Below are 12366 nucleotides of genomic sequence, written 5' to 3' on the forward strand. Positions count from 1 at the left end.
TGTGTTACAAGGTGTAAAATTGAGTAAGACTCAATGCCCGACCAATGCAGAAGATAGAGAGAAAATGAAAGATGTTCCCTATGCTTCAGCCATAGGCTCTATCATGTATGCAATGTTGTGTACCAGACCTGATGTGTGTCTTGCTATAAGTCTAGCAGGCAGGTGCCAAAGTAATCCAGGAGTGGATCATTGGGCAGCGGTTAAGAACATCCTGAAATACCTGAAAAGGACTAAGGATATGTTTCTCATATATGGAGGTGACAAAGAGCTCATTGTAAATGGTTACATTGATGCAAGCTTTGACACTGATTCAGACGATTCTAAATCGCAAACCGGATACGTGTTTACATTAAACGGTGGAGCTGTCAGTTGGTGCAGTTCTAAACAAAGCGTTGTGACGGGATCTACATGTGAAGCGGAGTACATAGCTGCTTCGAAGTAGCAAACGAAGGAGTCTGGATGAAGCAGTTCATATCCGATCTAGGGGTCATACCTAATGCATCGGGTCCAATGAAAATCTTTTGTGACAATACTGGTGTAATTGCCTTGGCAAAGGAATCCAGATTTCACAAGAGAACCAAGCACATCAAGAGACGCTTCAATTCCATCCGGGATCTAGTCCAGGTGGGAGACATAGAGATTTGCAAGATACATATGGATCTGAATGTAGCAGACCCGTTGACTAAGCCTCTTCCACGAGCAAAACATGATCAGCACCAAAGCTCCATGGGTGTTAGAATCATTACTGTGTAATCTAGATTATTGACTCTAGTGCAAGTGGAAGACTGAAGGAAATATGCCCTAGAGGCAATAATAATGTTATTATTTTATTTCCTTATAACATGATAAATGTTTATTATTCATGCTAGAATTGTATTATCCGGAAACATAATACTTGTGTGAATACATAGACAAACCAAACGTCACTAGTATGCCTCTACTTGACTAGCTCATTAATCAAAGATGGTTATGTTTCCTAACCATAGACATGTGTTGTCATTTGATTAACGGGATCACATTATTAGGAGAATGATGTGATTGACATGACCCATTCCATTAGCTTAGCACCCGATCGTTTAGTATGTTGCTATTGCTTTCTTCATGACTTATACATGTTCCTATGACTATGAGATTATGCAACTCCTCTTTGTCGGAGGAATACTTTGTGTGCTACCAAACGTCACAACGTAACTGGGTGATTATAAAGGAGCTCTACAGGTGTCTCCAAAGGTACATGTTGGGTTGGCATATTTCGAGATTAGGATTTGTCACTCCGATTGTCGGAGAGGTATCTCTGGGCCCTCTCGGTAATGCACATCACATAAGCCTTGCAAGCATTTCAACTAATGAGTTAGTTGCGAGATGATGTATTACGAAACGAGTAAAGAGACTTGCCGGTAACGAGATTGAACTAGGTATTGAGATACCGACGATCGAATCTCGGGCAAGTAAAATACCGATGACAAAGGGAACAACGTATGTTGTTATGCGGTCTGACCGATAAAGATCTTCGTAGAATATGTAGGAGTCAATATGAGCATCCAGGTTCCGCTATTGGTTATTGACCAGAGACGTGTCTCGGTCATGTCTACATTGTTCTCGAACCCATAGGGTCCGCACGCTTAAGGTTTCGATGACAGTTATATTATGAGTTTATGAGTTTTGATGTACCGAAGTTAGTTCGGAGTCCCGGATGTGATCACGGACATAACGAGGAGTCTCGAAATGGTCGAGACATAAAGATTGATATATTAGACGGCTATATTCGGACACCGGAAGTGTTCCGGGTGATTTCGGAGAAAACCGGAGAGCCGGAGGGTTACCGGAACCCTACCGGGAGAAGTAATGGGCCATATGGGCCTTAGTGGAGAGAGAGAGGGGCTGCCAGGGTGGGCCGCGCGCCTCCTCCCCACTGGTCCGAATTGGACTAGGAGAGGGGGGCGGCGCCCCCCTTTTCCTTCTCCCTCCCCACTTCGTTCCCCCTCCTAGTAGGAGTCCTACTCCTACTAGGAGGAGGACTCCTCCTGGCGCGCCAGTAGGGGCCGGCCGGCCTCCTCCCCTTGCTCCTTTATATACGGGGGCAGGGGGCACCCCTAGACACACAAGTTGATCCACGTGATCATATTCTTAGCCGTGTGCGGTGCCCCCTTCCACTATAATCCTCGATAATATTGTAGCGGTGCTTAGGCGAAGCCCTGCGACGGTAGTACATCAAGATCGTCACCACGCCGTCGTGCTGACGGAACTCTATCCTGACACTTTGCTGGATCGGAGTCCGGGGATCATCATCGAGCTGAACGTGTGCTAAAACTCAGAGGTGCCGTAGTTTCGGTGCTTGATTGGTCGGGCCGTGAAGACGTACGACTACATCAACCGCGTTGTGCTAACGCTTTCGCTGTCGGTCTACAAGGGTACGTAGATCACACTCTCCCCTCTCGTTGCTATGCATCACCATGATCTTGCGTGTGCGTAGGAAAATTTTGAAATTACTACGTTCCCCAACACATGGCCCGCCCAGGATTTTGACCCAAAAAAATTATATAGGCATCTTCCAAGCCCACTGGCCCAGCCCACGTGCATCCTATCGCTTTCTCTCAGAGACTCACGCACAGAACAGCCGTAGAGAGGCAGGCACCGCTGGGAATCCCCAATTCCCAAACTGTCCAGCAGTCGAGCAAGGAGCACCGGAGCAAGCCGCCGCTTCCAGCCAACCGACGGCGTCTATCTCTCTCGCCGGAATCCCACGTATCTCACAACCACGGTCCAGCCCCTTGCCTTCCTCCCTTCCTCCGACTCTCTGCACCTGCTCGCAGACGACATCTGCTCGGGCTCGGCCACGCCGTCGTGCTGCCGGCCTGCGGCCTGCCGGACCACTCCTGGCGGCTGGCGCATGGGCAGATTAGTGGATGAACTCTCCTACCCTCCTCGCATTTTATCATTTTTGTTCAGTTCTTTACATCTACTCATGAGTCATGAACTCATCTGTTTTCAGTGTCCAGTGTTTATAAGAAACATATTTTATGCATATGGAATTTCACCTGTACAGAATCCTATTGAGTGTCTAGTGGAATTTTTAACCATCAGCGCCAACTATTCATCTGTTTTGAGTGTCAAGTGTTGATAAGAAATAGTTGTGTCCATTTGATAAGAAAGTGAATAGGATTACAACAGCAGCTCAAGCATTTTAGATTTTCACCAAGATGTTTATGGATTACAACAGCAGCTCAAGCATTTTGTTTCGGATGCTTCCAAGGATGATGATTTGAAAAATATATCTACAACTTGTGGAGACAGGAAGACATAACATCTACAACTTGATTGATAGATTACTTTGTTTGCTCATTACTCTTCCAGTTTCTGCAGCAAGTGCCGAACGTGCCTTTTCTAGTATGAAGATCATTAAGACAAGATTGCGCAATAAGATGGAAGATGAGAATCTTGCCAATAATCTATTAGTTCACATAGAGGGTGGAATTCTAGATAACTACAGCCACGAAGATGTCGTTGCAGATTTTAGAAGCAAGGGTGACCGGAGAGTTGATTTGTAGTATGTAAGTCCATGTCTAATGTCTCAAAGCTTTTGTATTAGCTAACTTAATAGTGGTTCATGGTCGAAATGTATTTTGCTGTATATATACATACTGCTTGCTCCATCCGGTAATCATACTGATGCTTATGATTTAGAATTTCAAAAAAAAATTATGCTCTTGTTTAGTCTAGCCCGCCCAGCTTTTTCTTTCAAGCTCCGCCACGGCCTCCAGTAGCATTATGAGTAATGCATGCGTGTGAACTGCAAAGGACGCGCACCGGATCACTACGCTCCGTACAGCATGCCACCATTATTTAGGTGCCGGCAAGGGTGCCTTTTGTAGATCAATCAGTAGAAGCCGTCCGTTCCGCTCCGAAGCAGAAAACTCAAGGACGGCATCCTTGCTGCCCGACTCAAAAATCCAACGGCAACCACTATAATTAGCTCAGTCGCAGCACGTCGTGAACGAGAATGAGAAGGATGCGTGACCAGAGTTGTTTGTTCCTCGTCCGTTGAACGCTTCTACTTCGATGCGGCTCCGTTGTCAGGCTAGCACCCGATTATGCTGTCAGGCTAGCACCCGATTATGCATGCTCTCCGCCCCCTACTTCCACTTGTGATCCCAAAAAGATCTATCTAACTATTACTCCGAAAAGGACACGGGGAACATGGGTATTATGATGGCAAGTAGTACGGGGTTTCGGGACCCCAAAGTGATGTGGCCCGACGAGACTTTGGGGGCACAGGATGAATAATTCGCGGAGACACCAGGAAATAAGACCGCCATCTCAGCCCAGAGATACAACTGCTCAAGTAAGTTAAGAGTACTCCAAAGCTGGACTTCGACCGTATTTTTAGAGTACTTTGCCTGGTGCACACATGCCGCAAGCGCCCCTGAGCCACAGTCATCATCATTGATTGAATCAATCTGAAGCGCCTAACACCAAATCCCAGTGTCATGCACACATGGCAAAAAAGTCGCCTAAAAGAGATGACAGAAATCTACACTAGAGCTCTGATGTCTACCATCCGATGGACAAATTTAAAGAGGATCAAAAACCGAAAGACCACCCAATCTAAACTACCAGTCAAAGCTGAAGCATCAGGATCCCCATCCCCATCACCGGCTGCTTCTGCAGCAGGCAGAGAGCAGGTGGGTCCACAGATTTGCCGACGGAGCTTGGAGGGGATGAATGTCCTAACCACCGCAGTCGCTGGAGGTAAAGAGAAATCCTCAAACTGTTGTTGATCACAAAGGGAAAGCATGGTTGTATGAACAAAGACGAGTTCGACATATAATATTAGAGAAACTAATTAACATAACGCGCCAAGCAGGCAAATGTCACAGTTTGGCTCAACTGGTCCAGACCATACATAAAAGACAACGATGCACCAAAAGCGTCTACTGCACCACACCATCTCACACAACATAACAGTTTCAGGTTTGCACTTCAGCCGGTGTTCTGCATACCGGCGGCGATGCCCTTCATGGTCAGGATGAGGGTGTCCTCGAGCCCCGGGGCGTACTCGCTCGTCGGGTTGAGCTTCAAGAGCTCGGCGGCCAACTTCCCAGACTCCATGATCTCCTTGGACAGATGAGGCCCCGGCTGTGAATGGAAGCTAGGGTCCCGGATACGCTTCAGTGTGTAGGCTTGGCAGACATTCAGCGTTGTGATGTAAGAATCACGGAGCCGCAGGCTCTGTCTCAGGTAAGGATCGCCCTCCAGGAGGTCCTTGTGCCCAGCTACCTGAACATTTTCAGAGTTACATGGCAGTGAGGGACAAGATAACAGTGAAATTTTTGGTGACACCATTCCAGTTTATGCATCAATTTTTTTGGATGTCAGTTGCTAAATTGCCATCAGATATTAAAAATTGTATGGTTTGCAAATTTGGTAGATGCCCATGGTTATAGGCATATTAAAATCCAAATGGTATGGCAATGAATGCGTAGAGGTGTTAGCGAATCACCTGTAGAAGAAGTTGCTTTGTTTCTTCATAGTTTGCTCGAAGACGTAGGCATATTAAAATCCAAATGGTATGGCAATGAATGCGTAGAGGTGTTAGCGAATCACCTGTAGAAGAAGTTGCTTTGTTTCTTCATAGTTTGCTCGAAGACGCTCCCCAAACGGCCATAAATCATCAGAAACCAGCAGCTTGTCATACAGAGCAGCTATACCAGGGTCACCTTTAGCAAACACCATCTCAACCAAGTCTATTGTAACCCTGAAAAATGGCCACTCGTTGTACATCTCCTTAAGGGCTTGAAGATTACGTATGTCCTTCTGCAGGACATGTTTGAATGCTGCGCCGAAACCAAGCCACACTGGCAAGTGGAATCTGGTTTGCGTCCAAGCAAATATCCAAGGAATCGCACGCAGTGATTCGATGCCTCCACTTGGCTTCCGTTTTGATGGCCTACTTCCAATGTTCATCCTGCCATATTCCAGCTCTGGTGTTGCCTATTTGCCAGAGAAATTGCAAAATCAGGATCACTTGTGCATACCACTAGAACAATAATTAGCATAAGAACTGTGAAGGACTATCACACCAGTTTCCTTGTTTTTGTAGCGAATGAAGACAATACTAAGCAGTAGAAATAAGTTCATTGAAATAGTTGTATGGTGTAACTTCCTTATGTAGCTTGCCGAGTTCCCACTTTGACATAACACTAGTGAAACTGCGTGCGCTAAAGAGAAGCTACAATTGAAACTTTGTGTGCTAAATGTAATATATATTACCTTATCTAAAAAGATATATTGTATTCCCTCCGTCCGAAAAAGCTTGCCCCAAGCTTGTCTCCCAAATGGATGTATCTAGCACTAACTTGGTGCTAGATACATCCATTTGAGGGACAATCTTTTTCGGACGGAGGGAGTAGAACACTATTTAGCCAAAAAAAGGTAAACTGATGAAAAGAAACGCGAATTAGAATGCAGACTTACAAGGCGGAAATATTCAACAAATCGTGGCTCCTGGAAGACAATGGATCGGTATTCTTCTGTGGCAACAACGGCCATTTCATCCATCAAAGCACGCCACTCTGGTTTTGGTGCGATTGGTGGATGCATACCATGTTCAAGAGTAGCAGCTGTAAAACGTTGAAGCGTTCTAAAGCATAAATGCTCCTCCCCAAAGGACTGCTCAATGACTTCACCTTGGACGGTTACCCGAAGTGATCCATGGATTGTCTCTGGAGGTTGTGACAGTATAGCAAGATGGGTAGGACCCCCACCTCTTCCAACAGTCCCTCCTCTTCCATGAAACATAGTCAACTTAATCCCAAAAGCCTTAGCAACCTTAATAAGCTCCTCTTGAGCTTTGTACAGTTGCCAACCAGCAGAGAAACGGCCAGCATCCTTCCCAGAATCTGAATAACCAATCATTACTTCTTGTTTTCCATTGATTCTGTTTCTGTACCACTCAACGGAGAAGAGTCGTGCCAGAGCTGCTGGTGCAGCTTCTAAATCTGCTAGTTTTTCAAACAACGGCACAACTCTCAGTGGCTTCTTCACATGGCATTCGCGCTGCAGAAGCTCAACTGCTAGAACATCCGAAGGAGCTGTTGCCATGGATATCACGTACGCACCAAAGCTATCAGAGGGAAGTTCAGCTAACACATGGAATGTATCTAAAACCTCAGCAACTTCGTTTGTCTTGGGAAGATCAGGACCAAATAGCGGCCTCTTTCCATTGAGCTCAAACAGTAGCCATTCTTGGCGTTTCTCCTCTGACCATTCACGGTATGATCCTACCCCAAGGTATTTAGTTATGACATCCATAACATCAGTGTGTCTTTCAGATTCTTGCCTGATATCTAGTCTAACAAGGGATAGTCCAAATGTTGACACTTGCCGCAAAAAGTCGAGAAGATTGCCATCTGCAATAGTGTGATCACCACAGGCACAGAGGGACCTGTAACAGAGTTCAAGAGGCTCCAAGAACTGCAGAAGAAGAAATAAAGGTGAGATATATGATACATGAAACGGCTATGGTAATGCATATCTTGGAGAAGTTTGACCTCCAATAGATTTACAAATAATATCATATCTTACAGTGTTGAACGTACAAGCGAGTAAGAAATGTATAAATTTTAGCCTGACAAAAAGTAAAATCACTCTACAATTCACTTGTAGATACCTGCTCAACATCAGTGAAGATTGCGTCATCGGGAATTTCAGAAAACCCACTGGCTAATAAATGGCGTGATCGCTCACGCGTATTGTACAGTTTATCTCTGACATCGCTCAGTATTACACGATAGGGTTCACTTGGAGGAACTTGCTTCCAGAACTCTGCATTCAGGACAACATGTTAGCATGCACTTGACGCTACCTAATTCATCGAAGTCGTAGAAAAGGCAAGGAAAACAAGTAAACAACACAACAGGACTGATACAGAAATGGTTGGGACCAATATTCATGTAGTAGGCCCGAAAATAAGTTCCACTGTAACCAATGAAGGAGAAAGATAAAAGATTACCACGTAAAGAAAATAATGAAAAAAGAACTCTCATTTTAATCGAGTGTAGTTCACATTTCTGTGGTTTTCTCTTCCTATCCAGGTACTGATACAAAAGGTGCAAAAGGTCCTAATTATCTGAGAATTCAGAAGATGCGGCGGCAAGTCTGATCGAGTCAACTCGCATTGATAACTAACACTAGCATACATATAAATGTGTTAAAATTTGTCATGCACAGGCTAATAAATAATTTGATCAAACATTTTGGCAATGCATGACATTCAACACTGCTTATATAATACAGTATAATATAATAACAGGCAAGGAGCGCATGTATGTTTTTATCATCATGGTACATGTACCTATGTAGTGTTTTGTTGTGTCTTTCTTTGACGCACGGTGTAATTGATCAGCTTTTACGCGTAGTTCGTCACTGCAGCGCCACATAGATAACTGCAGATAATAAAAAGAATCTTCAGACTTCAATACACCATTACAGCACTCGTTTGAATAGTAGATTTTAAATTTTACCTCAAACATCAGATCCTCTATCTGTGCATAGTACAAGTTAGCAGCCATCATTCTTGCTAACAAACATACATCCCTGGTGACCTCTGGTGTAACTCTTGGATTCCCTGCCATCGACATCATATTAGAATGATATTTAAAAAAAAATCTTGCAAACAAGATGTGAGAGATGTGTTGTATACCATCACGATCACCACCCATCCAAGAAGAGAACTGAATGAGAGGGGCATTGTAAGGCACTCTCTCTTTTATGCCAATGTTCTTAAGAGCAGTATCTACCCTCCGTAAGAACTTGGGTACACCCTTCCATATTGTCTCATGAAAGTAACTCATTCCAGCACGCATTTCATCCTGTGGAGTAGGAGGTGTCCGTCGGATTTCATCAGTTCTGAAGGCAGCTTGAATCTGCAGATAAGAATTTATATATAAAATCAGAACCACGTTCTTATATAATCTTTAATGAAGATGAGAGTCTAACTGATCAGTGAATAGAGTAGCAACGTGCCTACCCCAGTTCCTAGAAAGACAAAATTACCTCTCTCTGAAGCGCCTCATCAAGTTCCTGCTTCTCATCTGGAGTTATGTCTTTTGCATAAAGTTGTGTTAAGCAACTCCTTATCCTACAAATAGAAAGTAAACAAAATCATACACGGCCATAAATACATGCATATCAGTAACATATGTTTCTCTGGCACTGTGCACAATATAATATTGAACGTGGTGGAAGGTTGCAGTGAATCCACAAGCAACACTTCAAAGTTTTATTTCACAAATCCCATCTTATTATCTATAGGAATTGTGAAAATTCGAAAGCTGACCTGCCATGTTTTTGGAGCAATGACCTCCTGACCGACTGAGTTGGATGTGCAGTCAATACCAGGTCGACCGTTTGATTCTTGAGGGCATCAAATACTTCCAGCGGCGACTTGTTGAGCTGACAAACGAGCCTTTTTAGGGTCTCCTCTATGTCTGATTCAGTTGTTGCAGAATTTTCATCAGCAAAATCACCGCTTTTCAGTTTCTGTCTCCTTCGGTACGCAATCTGGACCTCCTCAGCCAAGTTTGCCAGGATAAGCATGTGCGATAATGACTTGGTTGTCACGATGGAGTCTTCAGGATCCAACCGGGCTAACAGATTCCCAATCTCATCCAGCTGTTTAGGGTCAAGTGTGCGTTCATACTCAGCAGCTAACTCATAGCATTCCTGGACCTACATATACCAATATAAGTGCAAACTCAGTTTAGATGTTTTGGTGAGCGAAAGAAACTTCATATACTAAGTTGAAGAACAAACAGTGAGAATCATAAATTAGGTAAAACAACAGTAAGAAAATAAAACCAGCTGGTAAAGTGGCCAATGACCTATCTCCTGCTGATACAGCAATAAAACGATCAATAGAATCAAGCCATTCACAACAAATGATCGACAAAAATTTAGTTATGCATCAAGCTTTTAGCATGATATCACATAGGTAAGAAATGTCCAAAATACTCGACGATAAAATCAAAATAGTGCAGTGAAGTTTACAGGCTTATAGCACTGAATAAACAGGACAGTGGTCCCTGTTGGCACAATAATGTAGAACAACATAAATTAAAATACTGCAAGCAGAACTTTGAATACTGTCCATTTTTAGAAGAACGCAACACATCATATCCATAAGTTAACACATATCGACAAAGAGCGGTACTGCCTCCGTGCTCTTTCAGGTGTCGTTTTGGAGATGGACATAGTCTCCAATATTGTCGTGTGGTGCCTTTGAGCGTTATGTTTTTTAGTTACATGTCACTAAAACATAATGAGAAGTATAGGCACACGACAGATCCAAATAATTTTCTGTACATTAGCGGTCAAAGATTTAAAAGGTTGACTTGCCGTGTTCGAAAACGACATCTAAAAAGGTGATGTTCAAAACAAAAGGGGCATGCTTGTACAGTATGTTACGGCATGAGCCACACGTCGCGGCATACCTACTATTTTTAAATATTTGAATATCATGTTTACGCGCTCAAACAACGGCTACCATATAACTGAATAAAGAGAATAGTAGTCCAGGAATATCTACTGTCCAGGAATAACTAAATGGTAGAACCTCAGGATCATACCTACTGTCAAAGGACTTAATTACTAGTATTATGTTTTATCAAGTGCAACATTGCCACCTTTAGAGCACAAACCTTGAAGAACAGGAACAGTGAATCCCACACTAGCAAAAATAACATGTCTATCTAGCTAGATTAATCGCGCAAACTGTACAATGCAGCACAAATGAAAACAGGTCATGGCATTAAAAATCAAGTGCAACATTGCCACCTTTAGAGCACAAACCTTGAAGAACAGGAACAGTGAATCCCACACCGGCAAAAATAACATGTCTATCTAGCTAGATTAATCGCGCAAACTGTACAATGCAGCACAAATGAAAACAGGTCATGGCATTAAAAATCAAGTGCAACATTGCCACCTTTAGGGCACAAACCTTGAAGAACAGGAACAGTGAATCCCACACTGGCAAAAATAACATGTCTATCTAGCTAGATTAATCGCGCAATGCAGCACAAATGAAAACAGGACATGGTATCAAAATCACCACCTAAATCAATCAACAGGTAACTGAAAAGAAAGTGCAGGATAACATGGATGGATCGAGGGAGGGGGCACTACCGTCTTCCTGATCTTGTCCCCCTGGAGGCCCTGGAGGATGCAGAGGAAGCGCTCGATGAGGAGCGCGTCGTACTCCACCAGCTTGTCGTCGTCCGAGAGCTTCTTGGGCGCCAGCATCCGCAGCTGCGCGTCGATGGAGGTCGCCTTGTCCGCCGCATTGCGCGCCATTTCCCCCGACGGGAAAACCCTCTTCCCCCCTTTGTCGCCGTCAGCCCCTGCAACAGCAGCCACAGATTCGAACAAACCCCAGAAACCATCAGCAGGCGGGCGATCAAATCTCGCCCTCAATCGCGGCGCAAAGACGATGAGTAAATCCTGACGCCGCCACCCCGCCCTAGCCACTCCGGCCGATTTCAAGAAAGGACGGGCCTTTTCCCCCCAAATACCACCCGAACCAAGTTCCGATCATCGAACCCCAAGAAAAATAAACGAGATTGGCCGCACAATCCAACAGCCGGCCACAGATTCCTAGGCGAAATCGGGGCGGAACCCCGGCCGCATCGCCGGAACGGAGAGGGGGAAGAGGAAAGCCGCCTCCCGTGTACTACCTTTTTCTGATCAACCTGACGCAAAACGCTGCTTAATTCTTGATGAGAAGGTGGTTCTTGAGGCGAGGCAGTGTCTCGTGTGTGCGGGTGGCTATTTATAGTAGGCCGCTTGTGCAGACTGGCTAGAGTTGATAGACTCGGACGGAGAGGCCTCCAGCCCGGCCAGCTCGTCCGCTTCTGCCTCCCTCCGAGGTGTCACGCCACGACCCCTCCTGCCTCTTGGCCGGGCGCGATACGGACGCACGCCAATACCTGAAAGCTGCTCGCTTTTTTTTGCCCTTTTTTGCGTGGAAGTTAGCCACTTGGTTAGAGTGCAAAGCGTGGGAGATTAATGAGGGTGTGAATTCCGGAAGGTTCTTAATTCGGTTTGGATTGGAGAAGGTGGCGGCCGCAGGGGAGGCCTGTAAAAATGATTACGGTGGCCTTTCATTTATTTTTATACTGGATGGATGGATGGGTATGGCAGGCTCGGACACAAGGAGTTCGGCTCACTGGACAAGATACCAGTTGCTTTGAGTGTCCGCTTAATTTCCTGCCGCCAAATATACACAAGAGGGGATAATGCGAGAATAATCCATATATTCCGAATCACAACTCAAAAGAGGAGCTATAGCGTGCAATAAATTAATCTATG

At 44.7% G+C, this 12366-nt stretch overlaps 1 protein-coding gene across 2 annotated transcripts; it reads right to left on the reverse strand.

Annotated features, from left to right (window-relative positions):
* Positions 1-4823: 4823 nt before the first annotated feature.
* LOC119269045 (phosphoenolpyruvate carboxylase, housekeeping isozyme-like) lies at positions 4824-11915 on the reverse strand. 2 transcript variants are annotated; one of them, XM_037550795.1, is made up of 11 exons: positions 11733-11915; positions 11185-11399; positions 9338-9729; positions 9055-9139; positions 8702-8924; positions 8523-8626; positions 8354-8444; positions 7670-7824; positions 6475-7473; positions 5605-5991; positions 4824-5277 (listed from the first exon to the last, which is right to left on the reverse strand). In XM_037550795.1, the coding sequence occupies exons 2-11, from the start codon at positions 11350-11352 to the stop codon at positions 4981-4983; spliced, it is 2901 nt and encodes a 966-aa protein (XP_037406692.1). In that variant the 5' UTR covers positions 11353-11399; positions 11733-11915; the 3' UTR covers positions 4824-4980. The 2 variants fall into 2 exon arrangements, 1 of the variants encoding a protein (XP_037406692.1); XR_005133409.1 differs by having other exon boundaries at positions 5157-5277; positions 5501-5991.
* Between the last annotated feature and the right edge of the window lie 451 nt (positions 11916-12366).

This window comes from Triticum dicoccoides, chromosome 3A (assembly GCF_002162155.2).
Source record: "Triticum dicoccoides isolate Atlit2015 ecotype Zavitan chromosome 3A, WEW_v2.0, whole genome shotgun sequence".
NCBI classification, from domain to species: Eukaryota; Viridiplantae; Streptophyta; class Magnoliopsida; order Poales; family Poaceae; genus Triticum; species Triticum dicoccoides.

Bases quoted from the DNA above. Each gene is read 5' to 3' on its own strand.
- LOC119269045 (XM_037550795.1), bottom strand. From the start codon at position 11,352: ATGGCGCGCAATGCGGCGGACAAGGCGACCTCCATCGACGCGCAGCTG. The intron at 9,730-11,184 runs GTAGTGCCCCCT...TGGTATATGTAG, and splicing joins GGGACAAGATCAGGAAGACG to GTCCAGGAATGCTATGAGTT. The intron at 7,825-8,353 runs GTACATGTACCA...TCCTGAATGCAG, and splicing joins CACAACAAAACACTACATAG to AGTTCTGGAAGCAAGTTCCT.